General features: G+C 34.5%; 1 protein-coding gene across 10 annotated transcripts; it reads left to right on the forward strand.

Moving 5' to 3' along the window:
• The first annotated feature begins 436 nt into the window (after positions 1 to 436).
• tpd52l2a (tpd52 like 2a) lies at positions 437 to 11,251 on the forward strand. 10 transcript variants are annotated; one of them, XM_007231880.4, is made up of 10 exons: positions 437 to 594; positions 2,171 to 2,259; positions 2,360 to 2,508; positions 2,799 to 2,858; positions 4,184 to 4,231; positions 7,337 to 7,438; positions 7,949 to 7,975; positions 8,514 to 8,558; positions 8,809 to 8,845; positions 9,945 to 11,251. In XM_007231880.4, exons 1-10 carry the CDS (start codon positions 576 to 578, stop codon positions 10,014 to 10,016), a joined length of 648 nt encoding a protein of 215 aa, XP_007231942.2. In that variant the 5' UTR covers positions 437 to 575; the 3' UTR covers positions 10,017 to 11,251. The 10 variants fall into 10 exon arrangements, with proteins under 10 accessions (XP_007231942.2, XP_015456416.2, XP_007231943.2 ...); XM_015600930.3 differs by lacking the exon at positions 7,949 to 7,975; XM_007231881.4 differs by lacking the exon at positions 2,799 to 2,858.
• The last annotated feature ends 546 nt before the right edge of the window (positions 11,252 to 11,797 follow it).

The raw sequence follows: 11,797 nt of genomic DNA on the forward strand, positions 1-11,797 counted from the left end.
CCAAACTGAACTGCTTAAGTTTTTGCACCAGGAGTGGCTTAAAGTTATCCAAAAGCGGTGTGTAAGACTGGTGGAGGAGAGCATGCTAGGATGCAAACTGTGATAAAAAAACAGGGTTTTTCCACCAAATATTGATTTCTGAACTCTTAAAACTTTATGAATATGAACTTGTTTTCTTTGCATTATTTGAGGTCTGAAAGCTCTGCATCTTTTTTGTTATTTCAGCTATTTTTCATTTTCTACAAATAAATGTTCTAAATGACAATGTGTTTATTTGGAATTTGGGAGAAATTTTGTGCGTAGTTTATAAAACAAAACAACAATGTTTATTTTACTCAAACATAAACCTATAAATAGCAAATCAGGAACTGAGTTAGAAACTGAAGCGGTCTCCTATTTTTTTCCAGAGCTGTATACTAAACAGCTGCGTCATCGTCCTGTTCCGGAAGCGCGTGTCTCACTGGTAACTAAACCCGAAGCTGCTGCCCTAAAGTCAACAGCGCGGGTCCAGCGAGCCATCTAAATTCTACATTTACCCTGTTTCTGATCATTTACCCTCCTGTTCTACTGCATACATGGATCCTTCTCAACGGGGTGAGTAGTTTAGAGCGGGTAGAGACTGTCGGAATTCAGAAACCGCTGATTTACTGCGGGGTGTCTGCTGCTGTCAGCTGGAGACTGAAGTTAGCTAGCTTAGCTTAGCATTAGCTTAGCCGAGTTGTCGTTAGTCTCAAGCCTGTCTGGAAACCCTTTTCTACAGTTTAGGTCAATTTTTACCCCTGTAGATCATTTTTACAAGCTTATTCCTCACTAATCCATTGATTAGACTGATAACAGTGTTTTAGCTAGTCAGTTGTTTGGTTGTCAGCTAACTAATCAGTTATTCATTATCCCATATGTGTTGTATAGGAGTGTGTGGTTCGATAACTATTTAATTTAACGTTAGCTATTTCTATATTTTAATTTGCCAGCTTATCGCGCTTCTCTGATGATCTAATTAAATAAAAGTAAATACATATCAGACTTGCTCCAGTTGCTGGATCACTTGTCAGGTACTGAGAGCTTTTACTGAACTGGGAAAATCTGCTTTTAGCAAAGGATCTCATTCATTACTCTGTAGGAAGAAGTACAGATACTGGAGTTTAAAATACTTCTGTAGAAGTTGAAGTATCAACTCAAGCTTTTTACTAAAGTATAAAAGATTGGTTCCAAAACTACTGAAAGTATAAAAAGTAATCTGAAATATATATATATATATATATATATATATATAATATATTATATATATATATATATATATATATATATATCTATATATATATATATATATATTTCAGATTACTTTTTATACTTTCAGTAGTTTTGGAACCAATCTTTTATACTATATATATACTATTTATACTATATATATATATATATATATATATATATATATATATATATATATATATATATATATATATATATATATATATTATTGAATTATATATTTTAGATCTACTTGCAGCTACAAAAATGTTGAATACTTTAGTACTTCCAGTGTGTACGTAGGTGTGGAGCTTAACGAACAATCCTTTTTTTACTACTTTTATGCTTTAAAGTCACTTTTTGGTAGAGTACTTGTATTTTCATTCAAAAATAAACATATTAAGCTCATCATAAATATGTAGAGTAAAAGTGGATAAGTGGACATAAGTAAAAGTACACCAGTAGAAAACAGATGCAGCAATTTAATACTCAAGTACAGTAGTAAAATAAATAAAACTTATTTTTAATGGGAAATATGCCCCTAAAATAATATAATTGTATTTCAGAGCTTTCATTGAAATATATATTGCATTTATTTATTCCATGTATTATATCAGATATATAGATAGATATAGGCAATCTCAAAATCTCATGCTTTCTGCGACTTAAATTATGAGACTATTCAAAGCAGATTTTAGTAAATACACCGTGGACACTTTCACAAATCATAATTTCTCAGTTAGCCAGATGAGTCACATGAGTCAAAAAGCTTCAAATGTGAAAAAGCTATGTTTAAAGGAGCATTTATGTGGTTTAGTGTTAACTTATGGCTAAAGTTATGCAGCTGGAAAATCTTGTGTATGAAATTCCTTCCATTCTGTGACACGTAACCTGAGTTTTTGTTTTGATGGGCTGGGTGTAGACTTTACAATGGATGGAGCCAGTGGTGGAACTCTGCCACCAGGCCTGAGTGAGGAGGAGGCTCTGGAGATGCAGATAGAACTCACAAAGGTACTGGACACACTGTTGTAATTCCTATCATACTTCTTAAGACTGGCAAACCAACAGTCACATTTTCTACTATTTCATTATTATTGTTTTCCTTTTCCAGGTGGAAGATGAAATTCAGACCTTGAGGCAAGTTCTGACTGCAAAAGAAAGACATGCTGGGGAACTTAGGAGGCGATTGGGTATCAGCCCTCTTGCCGAATTTAAAAATAACATCTCCAAAGGGTGGCAAGAAGTCCAGTCCTCCAATGCGTGAGTATTTCATGTTTGTTAAATAATTGGGAGTCCCTCTTCCCAATTAAACATCTTATACTTGGTCCATGGGAACAATTGAAATCTCTGTTACACATCTTTTCTGTACTTCTTCATTTATCTGGTCATTTGCCTTTTATATTAATGTCAGCTCTCTCTTTCCATAATCATATCCTACGTCTTCATTCTAATTAGTTAGCTATTAATCTTGTGTTAGAGTAGTTTAGCAGCAGCTAAATCTATTTTTCCTTTCTTCTATACACTTATCTTTACTACATCTCTGCTTCTAGTTATATGAAAACCTCACAGACTCTCGGGGACTTGAATCATAGAGTAACGTCATCTAATCTGTGAGTTTCTCACTTTGTTCTCATGTCTGCTTTCATCTTTCTGTCTGTCTGTCTGTTAGCTGTGGAGGTGTTCTCATTCATCATCTGCCTCTCATCTGTCTCTCAGTTCACGTTTTCTATCTGAATTCCCTTTCCCCACAACCATTTGTAATAAGGGATGGATTATTATGGACTTAGCCAGCTGTCAGTCATAACAAAATATATATGCCTTTTTGGTTGATAACAGCTGACAGATCTAATTAGTGTAGCTCATTACCACATACTGGCAATTTAAGGACAGAATCTGTGTCTCTTTTATGTTAGTTTTAAAACTTCTAAACTGCAGCTGGCTAACTTCTAAAGCTTTGTGATGGTTTTTGAACCTGTGCCAAAATACAGGGGTTTGATAAAATAATGGGAACAATTTTAACTTTAGGTCTGAAGCATATGTGCAGTATTCCTGACTTTGTAACATTACAACATTCTTTAAGATATGAAGTGAAAAAATGTAAAAACTTCAAAATTCTGTCTGTTACGACAGTGTATTCTTTGATATTTCCATTATTTTGTCTACTCTCCTTATACACTGCCCATGTATGTGCTCATATACTGTTCTGAAATTTACACAGGAATTTATCTTGCCATTTCTCTGAAAAGTGAAACTGCAACATTCGATTTCCCCCATAAATACAGAATGTAGTGGTTTTGCTCAGAAGTCTCCTGGGTTTTGAGCGACACCTGTGCTGTAGCTTTATTTAGCTGCTGGAAGATCGTAGAATCTTATAAATGAACAAATGGTGGAGATTTCTGTGCTCAGTTTGTTTCCATTCAGTAATCAAATGCGCTATTGGTAGAGCTAAAGAATGGGTCCTTAAGACAGTGTTTGATGTGTAATGGTTTTGACTGTTTATAGTAGATTTACTTTTACCCAATCAGTTTTCTTCACAGTACAGATCAGGCAGGAAAGAGAGGTCAAACCAGTTTTAGCAGTATGTCTGCTTTAAGGGTTGGACACGTGAAATGTTACGCATATGTAATGCTGTTCACACTTTGTACTACACAAATCAAACAAGTTGGGTGGCTACTTGATTGCCTTTAATATTTAATGTATTATATATTTATTTATATAATATGTTCTTTATATTAATAACTGTTGTTATGCGGGTATATTTTAAACTAAAGCTGCAAATCGTGATATGACAAAAGTTTGTAGTCATTACGTAAATGCTGATATAAATCATTGTTTGTTGTTTTTTCCCCCAAAATAACATCCTCAGCACTCCTACACGTTTTCATACATGAGGATCTTGTAATGCAAATGTGGAAATGTGTGTCTGTGTGTGTAGTTATCTTACAGCTTCTGCCACTCTGGACGATATTTCCCATTCTGACGCGTGAGTTTGATTCTGTTGTATTTTTATTACAAAAAGTCAAATCATGTCAAATTGCATTTTTTTTTTCAGTCCTTCAGAAGTTTTCGTTAGCTCTTAGAGCAAATTAAGATAACATGATTTCTGACTGAATAAAAATTGTTTTAAGGGTCTGAGCTGAAAAGGTAAAGCCTAGATTTATAGGCTGTGTTAGTCTATTCGGTAATTTATTATGGAACTTGCGCTTAAACTGCTTCTCCTACAGAGCAGATATCTCTGCTCTAGACTTGGTCACTTCACTCCGGATCAGATTTAAACTACATGCATTTACACATGGTAGTCAACTGTGGTTCCTGTTTGTCAGACTGAAGTTAATGTGTCTTGAGCATCAGGATTATTTCTGCCATGCTTTGCATATTCTAGTCCACACAGTCCACAGATTTCAGAAATGAGTTTGACTACCCATTTTCTTTTCTTTAATTTATACAATCAAACTGTTCAAATTTTAGGAAGCACAAGCTTTTCTACAATAATGACCGAAACATTTTGCTTGTGAATGTATATACCACAAACTGCACAGTTTTTAACAATGTTCTAATTTTGGTTTTAGTACTAACATGGAATCCCCACAACAATATATAAAAATATGTTTGCTGATATTAATTGCAATTTAAGGAAATGTATATATTGTAACTAAATACATTACAGTGATTTAACTCTAGACTGAGTTGCCAATGCACCAATACAATGAGGAATGACGAAATAACAAATAACTATTAGAAGTCAAACCACCTCCTAAGGTGGATTCAGCAATCATATTTGTATCTGTTTTAGAGGTGCTTACTTTGGTTTGTTTGATTTTCTTGGGCTTAGATTTATCAGGATAATCCTGATACTTAATATGCATGATGTGACTAGGTCTAACAGAGGTCTGCAATCCAAAATATATTAATATCATGAAATTATTATTAATGCTATTATTATTAATGCCATTAAAATCTGAAGTAAAACAAATGACAGTGGGCCAGTATAATCTGTCTTTGTTAGGTATGTCATTAAAAATGAGAAGAGTGGGTATTTTTCTTTTTTTGAGCAAGTTGTTGCATGACATTTGTTTTTTGTTTAGGTTTATTTGCATATCCTGTGATTAATGTGATTAATGCACGTGTGCATATTATAATTATAATTATAGTACTGAAATTATGTTTTGTGCAGTTCTAGTCTGGGAAGTACCCTTTCCACTTTGATTTATCATATTTGTTGCCCAAAAGGTTTTGCAGGACACTCTTAAAACAGTGTTTTTAGGCCTAACCATTTGGTATATGGGAGTGAGCTTCTGTAATTTAGCTTTGTATCACCAGCGCTGTGAAGGTGATGGTGATGCAGGTGAATTGTAGAATGGTTAGTGAATTGTGTGGGCTTCTTTGCAGGATGATTTAAGTGTGTGAGTGTGTGGAGGGTTTTGGTGGGTTAATGTAAAGGCTGGAAGTTGTTTGTCTGTGGATCAGGTGTGTTTAGAGTGAACAGGCCAGGAGAACAGCTGATGGGATTGCGAGGTTAAAATGGCTCAGTGGCTTCTGATTATAGCATCTTAGCTGTGGGTAGGTCATTGTGCAGGCCGTATTTGTGAGGAAGACTAAGACCGTTTTGTGTTGTTTGTTAGTTCACATGTGCAGTTAGGAGCATGTGAGCGAGTGAGTAAGTGTGGCTTAGATCGTAGGGCAAAGAAACAGGTGCAGGTGTGCGTCACCTGTGATGCTTTCACTTCTCCTGCCTTTCAGACCTGCTTTTTTTCCACTGCATATGTGCTTTAAACTGAGCTGTCTTTCATAAAGACTTCTCTCAGTTTGTCTTTTTCTTTCAGATAGTCAGTAATTCTAGTCAATATTTGCTTCTTTTTTTTTGTCAATTCACAGGATTCTGTACTTATTAAAAATGTTTCATGGTCCATATTTGATTTATTTTATGGTGCTTTTCTATATTCTTGTTGCAAGATATGCAGTTCATCTGTTTTTGTGCGGTTTTTTTTATATTTAGTTTCTTGTTACAGCAGAAATAGAAATATGAAAATCTATGAAACTGTTGTTTAAACTTAAAGCAGCAGTCCATAATATTTTAATTTATGGTATGAGTGTCTAGGTCTGACCATCCCTGTAACATCTAATACAGGGGTGTCCAAACTACCACCCGTTGGCCATTTGCGGCCCGTTTCATTTTTTGGAGCGGCCCGCGAGGTATTTTAGAAATAGAATGAAAGTTGGCCCGCTGTTAAGCAGGTTTTTATAATGTGAGATTCAAAGTTTGAACGCTAGGTGTCAGAAACGGGCCAAAGAGTCTAAAAGCGGCGAGATTGAAGTTGTTGCGCGGGCCAAAGAGTCTAAAAGCAAAGAGAGTGCTCAGTTATAGCGCAGGAAAAAGGGCCAAAGAGTCTAAAAGCGGAGAGAGTGCGCAGTTGTAGCGCAGAAAAACGGGCCAAAGAGAAGCGGAGAGGGTGCGCTGAAAGTAATCAGGAAAATTTATTTAAAGTGGTATATTTCATTATTTGTTTTATTATAGAGTCTGTGGCCCGTGACTTCAAGTATATTTCTCCTTCTGACCCCCAACAAAAAAAGTTTGGACACCCCTGATCTAATATATACGTATAATAAACAGAGTGGTCTGGTAGGTCTGTTGGATGAAATTGTTATTTGTCATATTGACATTTGACAGTATTTCATAAATCAACAAAATGAAAGACAATTGACTAAAAAACACTGAATTTCACACAGCAATTTATTTTAATTCAACTGGCATTAAAAGTATTTTTTCATATAATTTGTTCAACTATACATTCTCACAATAGAGGTCTCTAAATTCCCAAATTCTCACAACGTATGGACTGTCGCTTTAAAATACTAACTTACTAACATAATACCAGCGAAATACACCCTAACCAAAAACCTGCTGTTGCCAAATAAAAGCTTCAAACATAGTCACCCACACACGACTGGTGATTTGTTTTGGCTTACTAAACGGATTAATCAACCAGTTGCTTCCTTTTTTATTTCTTTTCTAAAATAGTTACAATAAATCAGCAAGCTGAATAACCACTGAAATCTCCCCTCATCTTCTCTCTCTATCTTTCTGCAGGTATAAGAAGACTCAGGAGACTCTGTCCCAGGCTGGTCAGATGACATCATCAGCTTTGTCTACAATGGGCTCAGCTATCAGAAACAGATTTGGAGAAATGAGGTTAACTTTCATGATCTTCATATTTCAATCAATTCTCCTTTCTTTCTTATATAAGGCCACCTATTCTTTCGCCCATTATACCCCATCCATAATGTTTTACAGAAGTTATGTGCAATTCTGAAATTTCTGTGGAGAAACAGGCAAAATAAGTTGTTTTGTACAAAACAGTTATATCTTTTTATATCTTTTTCCATGCGTTTTCGTAATGGTTAAAAGCCTGATGGATAAAAAAACACTTACATCTCATACCCTCTTAAAGACCTTTACTTCTGACTTTCTCAACTAGTGTATCCATAGAACATCACAGTATGGCCATATCTTGCTCCTACCTAGTGCCTAGAGTATGTGCAGTGGAACACCCCTTAACAAACAGGGTATAATTTATTTGACCTTTCACACAAATATTTGCTTTAATATGAACTTGTTGGTGTGTGTTAGTTATTGTTTGATGAAAGAATGCTTTGTTCATGCCTCTCTTTGTTTTCTTTACTGCTGCATTGTGCTGCTTAGGGCCTTAACTTACACTAACACACCTGGGTAAGAGTCTGCTAAGAAACTGCATATAAACTGCAACTGTATTTTTGGTACACTTGTAAGAGTGATGTACTGATTAAGTAATTGCACTAATAATAATTGTTTCTCAACCATGCACTTTTTTCTACTGAATTTCGTACGTAATTTCCTTAGAGGTGTTTTTCCTACTGCAGATTTAGCCTTTTTTTTTATTTATTTTACTCTTGGTTAAAGTTAAATGATGTAAGATGTCTTTTGTAACATAACAGCATGTGATTGCTTTTGGCTGAACATTTTATCTCCATTTATTTATATGCACTTTATGGGCATGATCTGTTCACTTAACTCTTACCAACAAAAAAGCAATGTATTTTTTGGTGCAAAGACCTCTGAGTTTTTGCAGCGTATAAAAAAAAAGAGATATAGATTAAGTGTTACTGGCTACCTTGGTTAACTTGTGCGACTATAATAAACACTGCAGTGTTTGTGTGATGGTGCTGTGCTTTGCTCTGCGCTTGATGCTCTAATGCTTCTGCCTCTGTGTTCTTACTGCTTTCTGAAGTAACAACTACTCCATGCGCCACTCCCTAAGTATGCCTGCAATGAGGTAACGTATCAGACATGAGAAATCTTCCACCTTTTCTCTTCCTTCCTCTTCTTCCGCAGTTTACTTTTAGGTTTATTTGCGTGTGTTTGACTCGGGTACATCATGAAACTTTTTAGTTCAGAGTTATTGTTTTTTTTTTTGTTTTGTTTTTTCTACTTTTGTGTCTGTCATAGTTCTTAGTCTTGACAATGTAAAAGTTTAAATTTAATTCAAATTTTCTGTTTGTCTGTTTTGACATTTTTTCTTTCAGGAACTCAAACACCTTCAAATCATTTGAGGACAAAATGGTAAGCATTAAAGTAACTGTAACACTTTACAGTAAGGGTACATTAATTGACACTACTAAGGACTCACAATACTTATGTCTCCACTAATAAATAAGTGACACTAGTTAAGGCATTATTGCTCATTACAATTTTTAAAATTAATTTCTTTAATCATTATTATTTACAACGATCTTAAGCATTAAAATTAGGAACCACTAATATAGGCTTAAATAGTGTGAATTAAAAATGAAAAGAAATTATTTAAACATTTATCATTATTTACTACTGTTAAAAGTCCTGTTATTTGTGACCCTTATTTTAAACACATTTTCTTAAACATTTTATAAGCGTTATGACATTTGTGAATGGGAATATGTTTTATATAAAATACAGCTCTAAAAAAAAATAAGAGACCACTTAAAAATTGGGTTTCTTTGATTTTACCAAATTAAAAACCTCTGGAATATAATCAAGAAGAAGATGGATGGTCACAAGCCATCAAACCAAACTGAACTGCTGGAATATTTGCACCAGGAGTGGCATAAAGTTATCTAAAAGCAGTATGTAAGACTGGTGGAGGAGAACATGCCAAGATGCATGAAAACTGTGATAAAAAACAGGGTTATTCCACCAAATTAAATCTTAAAACTTTATGAATATGAACTTGTTTTCTTTGCATTATTTGAGGTCTGAAAGCTCTGCATCTTTTTTTGTTATTTCCGCCATTTCTCATTTTCTGCAAATAAATGATCTAAATGAAAATATTTTGATTTGGAATTTGGGAGAAATGTTGTCTGTAGTTTATAGAATAAAACAACACTGTTAATTTTACTCAAACATATACCTATAAATAGCAAAAGCAGAGAAACTGATTCAGAAACTTAAGTGGTCTTTTAAAATTTTCCAGAGCTGTATATACAGTACAATTAATAGAACCTAATACAAACCTAATCAAAGCTAAATATTTTGTGCATTTCTATATTTTATTGGATAGCAAGTTCTCTTGGTTTTCAAAAAGCAATCTCAGCTGTTCCCACATTTTTAGCAGTTTGTGACCATTATTAATGTTGCCGATTTGAATGTTGTGAACACATGATCACAGATTGGTGTGCTTTCTTAGTCTAAGGTAGTCGGAGGTGGATCCAACGGTGAAGGACCGCAAGGCCCACCTGGCAGCAATTCAAACTTCTGAGCAGAAAGCACAAACTTCTCACCAGGACGGACCTCTGTGATCCATACGACCCCTCAATGCACTCTGCTGAGAGCCAGGACATGCCGCGCGGATTAACCAATGTGGAATGTACTAAGATACCAAAATGCTGTACTACTGCTACCAGTTTAAAAGACAAAGCCTGTGTGTGAGGGTCTAGCTTGCTGTGTGTATACACTCCCTTCCCCTGACTTTTCAAACTGCATAATGAGGAATATTATATGCACTAATTAGTTTTTGAGTGTGCAAATAGGGTTTTTGGAATCCGGTCTGCTCTGATGACTGCAGTGAATGTACTCATTTGATTCAGTTCACTCATGCCTAGCGGCAGCATGACAGTTTGGAGCACCATGAGCACTCCTGGACACACTGTAGAAAACACACAAAGGCTTCCTTGGCAGTGTAAGATGCTGCTGTCTCATATGATTGTTACGTTCTTATTATGCTATATATCAAATGCTTACTACTCAGGGCAAAAGGTGCTACCACCTTCAGTGTAGTGTGAGTAATCTAATACACATTCGGCACCATTTTCACTGCTTTGAGCTATAAAAGGTAACCCTATTCTGATTTGAATTTAAAAATATTTTTTGCTTTTGGGTAAAATGTATTCTTCCCTTAGCCCTCTTTACAACTTTATTTTTCTAAACCGTTACTCCTATAGACATAATTGCTATGTTCATAAACAAAATCCTTTTTTATTTTTTTCCTGGTACAATGAAGAATTCTGTTATTGTGTGTATGTCTGTATATATGTATTATTTTGGTATTTAGTTGAATGTGATGTCTTATGTCTATTATCTTTTTTCTCTTTTTGTTTATACTGGTGAGACTGGTAAATATTTTAATAATACTTTTACTTTTACACTTTACTACAAAGAGATAGTTTACCAAGCTGACAAAGAGTTACGATCAAAAACATAATCAGAGGGCAGGCAGCGAGAGTACCACTCTTGAAGTAAAACATTTATTTTTGGTGTGGGAATGATAAATTCTTTGATTTCTTTTTGAAATATTATCTGCTGTTACACAAATTACAGACTTTGCAACAACGATCAGATAAACCTAAGACTTGTAGCCTTCATCTGTGAACATTGATTAACCTGACCGCCGTATCTGTGCTTGAGGCTTTAAAGTTGTAACATATTAAGGTTTTGGGGTATTTAAAATGAATGTTCTTACAGAAAAAACTTAAATAAAGGTAGAGGTAGAAAAGAGTTGTTTATTCTTCTGATTATTTTTTTCTGCATTACATATACACAATTATCATCAGTGTCGGTCATGTAATTTTCAGAACACTGCCCTTTCCTATCACTCTGAGTGAAAGCAAAGGTATGTTGAATCAGTGTTCATTTATCCATCTCTTAATGCATTTTAACAACGTTGATCTCTGACATCAGAATTGATTAATTTGTTGACTTGTACTTTACATTTGTATTCTGTTCTTATAGCAATGTACTGAATTCTTAACATATAGAAAGATACAATTAAATAATAATAAGTGTAACTGTTATTATTTGTGAGAAGCATTCAAAACCTTTAAATGAACATACATTTAAAGTCAGAATTTCAACACTAACGATGCTAACTATTAGGCAATGTTAAGGTTATTGTTTAACCCCTTAACATGCCAGCATTTCTGTCAGTTTTCTGCCTGATAGATTCTCTTTAGCATTACATTTAAAGATTTCATGTTTGACAAGAAAAAACTCTGAAATCCTTAATTGTAATTGTAATAAAAATGAAAAACATTGAAGTAAATC

The sequence above is a fragment of the Astyanax mexicanus genome, chromosome 12 (assembly GCF_023375975.1).
Source record: "Astyanax mexicanus isolate ESR-SI-001 chromosome 12, AstMex3_surface, whole genome shotgun sequence".
Classification (NCBI taxonomy): Eukaryota; Metazoa; Chordata; class Actinopteri; order Characiformes; family Acestrorhamphidae; genus Astyanax; species Astyanax mexicanus.